Genomic DNA, 9,968 nt, shown 5'->3' with positions numbered 1-9,968 from the left:
AGCCTTCTCTGAGAGAAATTTGTCTGGTCTTAGTACCAAAAATAATTAATGGTTTGCTTATGTATTACGAAAATAAGCATAATTTTTAAATCTAACAGGCACACGATTTAGTAACTACATTTCCTCTTTTGAAAAGCAGATACCTAGATTACAGACAAGTATATGTATACATACACACACTGTTTGTTAAGACACGTATTTTCTTAAGACTTCTATTTTATGTTCCCATTCTTGTCTTTATTGTTTAGCTCCCACTTTTAATTTCTACCTTGCTAATATATTTTACACATTTTGTAAGTTCTCTTAAATTCTTTCTGAAACAAGAAAAGGCATAAATAATGTAAATAAATTGATATTATCTACACACAACCATTTGAGTATCCCTGTACTAGAGGAGAAACTTTTCCTTTTTTTTAAATTTTTTTTGATAAGAAGTTTCACTTTTTTTGCCCAGGCTAGAGTGCAATGACACAATCTCAGCTTACTGCAACCTCCACCTCCCGGGTTCAAACAAGTCTCCTGCCTCAGCCTCCCGAGTAGCTGGGATTACAGCCACCATGCTTGGTGAATTTTTGTATTTTTAGTAGAGATGGTGTTTTGCCATGTTGACCAGGCTGGTCTTGAACTACTGACCTCAGGTGATCCGCCCGCCTTGGCCTCCCAAAGTGCTGAGATTACGGGCATGAGCCACCATGCCCGACCAAGGAGAAACTTTTTCTATACCAACAGAAAATATGTTAACTGTGGTCTCTTACAATGAAATGCATAGACCTAGAATTGATTCCATGTATGTTTCCCCCTTAGAGGAAATAAGAGGTGTGGGCAAAGAAGTCTTGTTCTTCCTCATTAGACTAAATATTTTACTTTGGAAGAATACATTTAACAAATAAAAAGGTATCAAATACTGTTGTGGCTGTACTTTTGGTCATAATAATTAAGAGATAATCTGATGCCAAACAACACATTATCTGAAGTTTCCTCTAAAAATAATGAAACTGCTTATGTTTATAATTTTTCTGCTAGCCTAGAAAACTCTTTATCAAAATATTCACTACAAATAAATGAGTATAAATTTTAGCTGTAACACTATAATTTATTTATAAATAAAATTAATAGAATATATGTCGATAAATAAAAAAATCAGAATAATATAATCAGAACCATATATACTTATAAATAGGCCTAAAGATAAAATTTTAGTACAGTATTGAAATTTGTCTAGTTAATATACTTTTGGTCAAATCAAACATTATTAAATGAGAAATTCAAAAAATAAAAACGATTACTAAACAATATTTTGAACCAAAGGCAGAAAATATTTCCTTAGCCATTAACCAAAAATTTTATCACTGATAGAGCTTGGGAGAGAAGAAAGAACACCTTACTGGTAAAGAAGTGGTTGTTCACCTTGGACAACCATACTCAAGTCTGTTGGATAGTAGTACCCAGTTTCTTACAAGATATATGATGACTTTAGGTAAGCCATACAAGGCACCATAGTTGTAACATAAGGTGATTTGGTTGCATGATTGTATTAATAAATGCTCTAATATCCATGGCATTCCATGAGGTTTATAATAATGATTTTTATTTTTTTGAGATGGAATTTCGCTCTTGTTACCCAGGCTGGAGTGCAATGGCGCGATCTCGGCTAACCGTTGCAACCTCCACCTCCTGGGTTCAGGCAATTCTCCTGCCTCAGCCTCCTGAGTAGCTGGGATTACAGGCACACGCCACCATGCCCAGCTAATTTTTTGTAGTTTTAGTAGAGACGGGGTTTCACCATGTTGACCAGGATGGTCTCGATCTCTTGACCTCGTGATCCAGCCACCTCGGCCTCCCAAAGTGCTGGGATTACAGGCGTGAGCCACGCGCCCGGCCCAATAATGATTTTTAAAACCCTCATCAGACAATCACAACAGTAACTTTAGGAAGCCATTAAAAAACTATGACTAACAAAAAGTAGGGGGAGAAAAACCTAAAAATACACACACACACATATGTACATACACATACGTACTCTACTTAGAAAAGCAACAACGATAATGTCCTAACAAATGTAATATACACAGCATAAGGTTTCTTATTAGAAATTTTGTCAAACTATTAAAATAGAATATTTTTCTTTCCCTCATTTTAAGATTTGTTCTAAACAATGAAGCATTCTGATAGTTAAATATTTATTACCATCTATGGTTTGTATATAGAATAGGCATGGTCCCTTTCCCAAAAAGTCTAATTGTTATGTAACACTAAACAACCCAAGCTAGCAAATTTTTTTTTTTTTTTTTGAGACGGAGTCTTGCTCTGTCATGCAAGCTGGGGTTACAGCAGCATGATCTTGGCTCACTGCAACCTGTCTCCTAAATTCAAGCAATTCTCCTGCCTCAGCCTCCTGAGTAGCTGGGACTACAGGTGCCCGCCACCACACCCAGCTAATTTTTATATTTTAGTAGAGATGGGGTTTCGCCATGTTGGCCAGGCTGGCTAGTCTCAAACTCCTGACCTCAAGTGATCTGCTCGCCTTGGCTTCCCAAAGTGCTAGGATTACAGGAGTGAGCCACCACACCTGGCTTAGGCTAGTAAATAATTAAGAATGACAATTAATACTAAAGAATTTAAAGAGAGAAATAGGTGAAGGCTAAAATAATCATTAGGTAATTTATAGAAAAGATATGCAGGACTTGCACTGGGATTTAAAAAATTGTTAGAAATGGCAAGTAGAAGAAAAAAGTGACACACAGGAAAAGGAAATAAAAATGAGTAAAGGGAGAGCTAAAGAAAGATTCTGGAGGCCGGGCGTGCTGGCTCACGCCTGTAATCCCAGCACTTTGGGAGGCCACGGCGGGCGGATCAAGAGGTCAAGAGATTGAGACCATCCTGGCTAACACTGTGAAACCCCGTCTCTACTAAAAATACAAAAAAATTAGCCAGGCGTGGTGGCACAAGCCTGTGGTCCCAGCTACTCTGGAAGCTGAGGCAGAAGAATCGCTTGAACCCAGGAGGTGGAGGTTGCAGTGAGCCGAGATTGTGCCACTGCACTCCAGCCTAGTGACAGAGCAAGACTCCGTCTCAAAAAAAAAAAAGAAAGATTCTGGAGTATCTGTCAAAAGTAGGAGGACTAGGTTAACAAGAATGAAGATGAGTTTGAGAAAAGTAGGAAATAAAGTAGGACAATACCAGATTATTAAAGGCTTTGAAACCTAGCTACAGTGGCTAAATTATGTGGAAAAAATAACAAGATTTATTGGGCATTGAAAGAAGACAATAAAAATAATCTTTAAATACAAGTACTTTTAGAAAAATGAACATTAGGGTCAAGAAACAGTAGAGTCAAAGGGAAGGCTATTCCTGTAATCAAGCACAACAGGAAAAAGGTCTATGGAAAAATGGACCAAAAAGAAAAAGACATTTTGAAGGAAAAACTAAAAGAACCTGGTGACTACTGCTGGGCATAGTAGCTCATGCCTGTAATCCCAGCACTTTGGGAGGCTGAGGTGGGCAGATCACTTGAGGTTGGGAGTTCGAGACCAGCCTGGCCAACATAGCAAAACCCCGTCTCTACTAAAAATACAAAAATTAGCAGGGTGTGGTGGCACACGCAAGTAGCCCGAGCTACTCAAGGGGCTGAGGGAGGAGAATTGCTTGAACCTGGATGTCAGAAGTTGCAGTGAGCTGAGATTGTGCCTCTACACCCAAGTCTATGTGACAGAGGGAGACTCCATCTCAAAAAAAAAAAAGAAAAGAAAAGAAAAGAAAAATCTGGTGACTATCTAAAATGTGGGAAAGGACGAAATTAGTATAAAATGTTATGCCTGGCTATCTAAAGAAATGGTACTCGTCATTACACACACATGGAATTTCAGAAGTGGAGCTACTTGTCACATGGTAGATGATTTCAGTATGGGATATGGTGAATTTGAGGTAAAATTCAAATAAGCCTTCAAGCAAGTAGCCAGATATCTGGGACAAGAGGAAGGAAGAATTCAAAAACTGGTGGCCAGCTATGGTGGCTTACACCTGTAATCCCAGAACTTTGGGAGGTCGAGGTGGGTGGATCACCTGAAGTCAGGAGTTTGAGACTAGTCTGGCCTACATAGTGAAACCCTGTCTCTGCTAAAAATACAAAAATTAGCCAGGTGTGGTGGCACACACCTGTAATCCCGGCTACTTGGGTGGCTGAGGCACAAGAATTGCTTGAATCCAGGAGGCAGAGGTTGCAGTGGGCTCAGATTGCACCACTGCACTCCAGCCTGGGGGAAACAGTGAAACTCTGTCTGAATAAACAAACAAACAACAAACTGGTGATGCAGACTTGGACATCATTTTCATAGATGTGAGTTGACAGTCAACAAAGTAGGTAAGTGCTCCAAAAGATAAAATACAGAGAAAGAAGACAAGGTAAGTGGGCCTTGAAGAATTTTCTACTGATAATATGAAAAAAAAATAATAATAATAAGTACAAGCAAAGAAAGAGAAGAAATAGTTGAAAAGTATTGCAGAGAAACATAATAGTGAAGTTTCATGAACTGCAAGGGAAGAGTTGCAAGAGAAGAAATGATGGTAAAATGTTAAGAGATTTATATAACCTCTGCTTTAACAGAGCTTAGAATCTCTAAGAATTAAAGAATCAATGAGATCAGATTTAACATAAACACAAACAAAATATTGTAAATATAGCCTATATTAGTTGTATTCAACAGTGGCATTTGGGGATGAACTGTGGTTATAACCAGTTAAGTAATTCTAGGTAGCGATTATTTTTAACTCACCTCACAGCTCCTGAGACGGCAGGCCCATATAGGTGTGTTAGAGGAAAGCGGCTGAAGAGGTGCCAGAAGAGGTTCTTCCAGCATTCTGGGATAGGGGAGAAATATATATAAACATGTAGCTCAATGAACACACAAAATGCATTCAATTACTTTATCTTCTTAATATCAAAGATAATATATTGAGCTTATCAATAAGAGATCTGAACAATAACTACAGATTGATCTGATAGGTATTTTAGTTATCATTTTCTGTAACCATTACTATTTTATTAACTGCTAAGTCAAAGACCTAAGTTTCTTCTTCCAGGAACATGTAGTCTCAACAAATTCAACTGTTTTATATATCTCTCCCAAAGCTTATTTTGTACTCTTATTATATAACTGTTTTCATTTATCAAAAAAAATAAATTTGACTAGTTCAGAGTAATATTATGTGTCACTTCTTGGCCTTTTGGCTAAGATCAAGTGAAAAGTAACATTATGAAGTTCTAAGATTAAATGTCAAAATATTGTCTTAATTCAAAAACACTTTTATGGAACAATTAAAATAATATAAACCATGTACATATTTCCCTAAAATATCATAGTTTTATTTTAAAGGAAAAACAAAAACTAAAATAAAAGCAAAAAAAATTTTAAACATATTACCACAGAGAAATTCTATGCATAAAAATGTGATTAAACAATTAAACAATTTTAGGAACTATAATGACTGTTACTTTATTCTAAAAAGTCTGTTAGTGTCAGATTAAATAAATTAATAAAATTTTCATACTGCTTCAAAAGATGACAAATGTCACTGAGGAAAAATGGCGCTTCTGACATTTATAGCTTCCAAAGTAGCCTCCTTATTACCAAAATGCCTTAAAATAACTAAAGATATATTTGATGACAGTACCGTCTATTTTCTGATCTTCTCCATATTCAGCCAGCTTTAAATGTGATAATCTGTAAAAAGACTTCCATGGCGATATTAAGAGATGAGCTCCTCTTTCGCATGGACTCACCTGGTTACTGACTTTTTGGGCAATGTGAAGGATGACTGTGGATGAAGAATGTAATTGCTAGGATTGTTAGCTAGAGTATCCACGCTTACAGTTGATAAGTTTCTGTCACTGGGTTTCTCTTCAGGGACATCTCAACAACAAAAACAAGAAAAAAGTAACATCACTATCTTGAATAAGACCATAAGAATATACCTAACTAAAGCTTATGTATTTGTAATAGGTAAGGAAAATTTATGATTTATTGAGAATAAAGGAATAACGCTTTACTGAGAATTTCTCTGGTACTTGTTTACTTTATAATACTGACTATTGTAATTTCATAATTAAGTTTTAGAATTTATATTAAATAGACAGGATATAAAAGTAGTAGAAATAATTGTATATTAAGAGTTCTATAAATATATAGGAAAATGTAAAACTAATTTTGTTTATATACTGTGCTCATAATGTTTTCTGTAAATTATATTTTTCTCTTAAGTCTTAATGACTATTAACAAAGAATGTTAATACAAAGGTAAAAATATCTGCCCTAAACCATTAGCTATGAAGAAGCAACAAAACAGTACAGCTCTGAGGTTAGAAAAAAAAAAAAAATAGAGAAAAGAAAAAAAAAAAAAAAAAAAAAAAAAAAAAAGAGAACTAACAGGCATATTATTAAACAGGTAAAGAAAGAATATATAAAGAGAAATAAAAAGCATGATTCTCCTTTCTGAACCTGAAGGGGCCAAGTTGAAAGAGGAAAAGAGCAAGAAGATAAAAAGGGTGGTTTTAAAAAAAAGCAATGAGTAACACGGCTTATAAAAATACTGATAAAGAGGCCAGGTGAGGTGGCTCACGCCTGTAATCTGAACACTTCCGGAGGCCGAGGTGGGTGGATCATGAGGTCAGGAGTTCAAGACCAGCCTGACCAACACGGTGAAACCCCATCTCTACTAACAATACAAAAATTAGCTGGGCATGGTGGTGTGCGCCTGTAATCCCAGCTACTCAGGAGGCTGAGGCAGGAGAATCACTTGAATCTGGGAGGCAGAGGTGGCGGTGAGTGGAGATGGCGCCAATGCATTCCAGCCTGAGTGAGAGCGAGACTACGTCTCAAAAAACAAACAAATAAATAAATTAAAATTGTTAAGGATATAAATAAAAACTTCAGTAGCTATTAGCACTATATTCTTGCTATTGCTGCTGCTACTGTTACTGTTATAATTAAGAAGGATTTTTTTTATGCTCACTGGTCATTTGGGAGGAAGCAGGAATCAACCAGCTTCATAGAATTCCAAAATGAAATAGACAGCTAACCTAGACAGGAGTTGAAAAATGAACTTTGAATTTATTTGGGCCAGGAACCGTTTTCTAATTACTCAATTCATAATCCTTTACCTTAAAGAGATCAATTTTAGCACTGACTTTCAAGAGGTGATTTTTCTAAAATATTTATGTTTTAAAAACACTCTCAAACCCCCTATATCCCATTGTTACTCACCCCGAGGACTATTCACATCCACAAGCTGCCCCTGAGGTATAATCACTTGTGCCATTCCTGTCTGGGTAGATGGAATTACACGAAGTACCTGTCCATTTTCTGATGGGCTGGCAACGATCATCTTGGAAGCATTAGAAAAAAAAAATCAAATGCATATGCCTACACTGATTTAACAAAAATTATTAGTTAAATAAATTACTAAACACATACCTAGCTCTATGGTGGATTCTATGATTTCCCCCATTTTATAGATGAAAGAATTGAGGTACATAATCATTTTTCCAAGGTCTCACAACTGATAAGTGGTAAAGCCAGCATTAAAAACAGGCACTTTGACGCTAATCCTAGGGTCTTAACCATCAGCAGTCTTAATCATTACACATGCATGAAGTCTAATTACTTGGTAATCTGAATTAGTCTGTCTGGACTTAATACATTTACCTTTTGCCAATTAGTGTATTATTCATGCATGTTTCACCTATTTGTGTGGCTATCATTTGTCTTATGGTTAAAGTCATTTTCACTAGTTTAAAAATGGTAACTTGTTAAATGCCTAATTAAATAGGATTTATGTTTGTATCTGAGCATTTATATAACTTCTACAGTTCATAAAGAATACTACAGCGTGCCCCAAAAGTCTGAAAACACAGGGAAAATAGTATATTTATTGTACTTTTTTCAGTTTAACAACTGAACCCACTCCCTCAAATTTAGAGGAATATCAACTAAAAAGGCATATGAAGTTGAAGAAAAACTTTTGGACCTATCATTTGAAAGTATAACTAATACAGTATTTGAAATTAAGTTTATCTGATGCTTCCAAGACTTTTTGGACATCACATAAATTTTATTACTTATTACTCTCCTATTGACACAGTATTACAGTTTTATCCGAAGTTTCCTGACCTCTTCAGTGCAGGTAACAATCCTTAATCATTTCAATCCACTTTCCCAGACTCCCCTTTTGCTAGGTAAAACATGAAAATATTGCTGATGCTTGACAGATTATAGTTCATGTCTGTAATCTCAGTACTTTGGGAGGCCAAGGCAAGGATCGCTTGAACCCAGGAGTTTGAACTTGGGCTACCTGTCTCTACAAAAAAAATTTAAAAATCAGCTAAATGTGATGGCATGTGCCTGTTGCTACTCTGGAGGCTCAGGTGGGAGGATCACTTGAGCCTGGGAGGTCAAGGTTGCAGTGAGCCATGATCATGCTGCTGTACTCCGGCCTGGGTGACAGAGCAAAACTTTGTCTTGAAAAAAAAAAAAAGGGCCATTTAAAAAAATGCAAATATAAATTTAAAAAAATTAAATGTTGGGGGAAAAAACTTCAACAAACTAGAATGCTTTAAATATTAATATAACATAAACAGTTTCCAGAAATTAAGAATGGGAATTGTTTCCTTCCTTCCCCCAGTGTTTAACAAGTTTCTTGAGATAAAAATATCCTGCCATAACACATCACTTTAGCATGAAATAGCAACTGTAAACTCTGATGAGAACAACTGCTTACACATGCTGAGTGCATACTAAGTGGCAGGACTTTGAATGCATTACCTCATTTAATCCTCATCACATGTATATCAAGTATAAGCATTTTATAAATGAGGAAACTGTCACACAGAGGTTACAAAACTCATACAAGGTTACACAGAGCTATTTAATGGTAGGCTGTGATTGAAGCAATCTGACTCCTTTAAACTGTACTGCCTCTCAGTATTTGACAATGCTACTTAATCTAAAAAGAAAAAAACAAAAAAAAAACATAAAAACCCTACTGGACATTAAAAGGCAACAGTAATAATATTGTTTTAAATTCTTTACCCCTTATAATGACATTGAGTATCTGTGAAAATATATATTTAACTTTTAGGATTGGGGAAAGGAAAAATACTCTATTCATTCTTAGAAAATGAGTGCTGTGGTTATTTTTAAATCCAAATTAAACAAAATTAAGTTGTTACAATTTATTCAATCATATTTAAAATTCATAATTAAGACTGGTATGTAGAATATCCTCTTAATTTTGAAACTATGTTTCCCAAGCACAGAAGAGAAGAGTCTCATTTATTTTCTCACTTCTTAGCTTATTCTCCCTGGTATCTAAAAAACTATTTTCAATCAATATAATCTGACAGTGATAATAATATTACTTTTCCTATTTTTAAAAAACCAGCTAATTATCTTTAATCTTTGCAATGAAAGCAAACATGGTTTTGACAAGTCATCTGCTACAACACATTCTATTTCAGGCAGACCATGAAAATTATCAGAAAACTTTAGCTGAGTGGTCTTTTACCTGCTGGGCTCTTTGTGTACAATATTTCTAATAAATCCAAAACACCAATTCAGCTTCACTCCAAAAACCTCTTCATCCATTGCAGATTCACTCACTATATAATCTTGATTAATAACTTTTATATAAAAAGTCATATTGGGCCAGGTGTGGTGGCTCACACCTGTAATCCCAGCACTTTGGGAGACCAAGGCAGGTGGATAACCTGAGGTTAGGAGTTTGAGACTGGTCTGGCCAACATAAGAAACTCCGTCTCCACAAAAATACAAAATTTAACTGGGCATGGTGGCGGGCAACTGTAATCCCAGCTACTCAGGAGGCTGAGGCAGAAGAATCGCTTGAATCCGGGATGCAGAGGTTGCAGTGAGCCAAGATCATACCACTGCACTCCAGCCTGGGTGAGAGAGCAAGAC

The 9,968-nt window shown here is 35.9% G+C and overlaps 1 protein-coding gene across 17 annotated transcripts in view; it reads right to left on the bottom strand.

The window, feature by feature from the left end:
- The window catches only part of CARF (calcium responsive transcription factor), an 81,402-nt gene that overhangs the window by 26,592 nt on the left and 44,842 nt on the right, over positions 1-9,968 (bottom strand). For 16 of the 17 annotated variants that reach the window (XM_037741441.1, XM_037741435.1, XM_037741440.1 and 13 more), the window contains 3 exons: positions 7,260-7,380; positions 5,780-5,909; positions 4,773-4,857 (listed from right to left, as the gene is read on the bottom strand). In XM_037741441.1, coding sequence (XP_037597369.1) covers positions 4,773-4,857; positions 5,780-5,909; positions 7,260-7,380 — 336 coding nt within the window. Of the gene's footprint in view, positions 1-4,772; positions 4,858-5,779; positions 5,910-7,008; positions 7,076-7,259; positions 7,381-9,968 lie in introns of those variants that run through there. The other variant, XM_037741447.1, reaches the window with a different exon arrangement.

This window comes from Cebus imitator, unplaced genomic scaffold, assembly GCF_001604975.1.
Source record: "Cebus imitator isolate Cc_AM_T3 unplaced genomic scaffold, Cebus_imitator-1.0 Scaffold101, whole genome shotgun sequence".
NCBI classification, from domain to species: domain Eukaryota; kingdom Metazoa; phylum Chordata; class Mammalia; order Primates; family Cebidae; genus Cebus; species Cebus imitator.
Note: the sequence above shows the minus strand (reverse complement) of the source record. Positions and strands in the feature narration are given on the sequence as shown.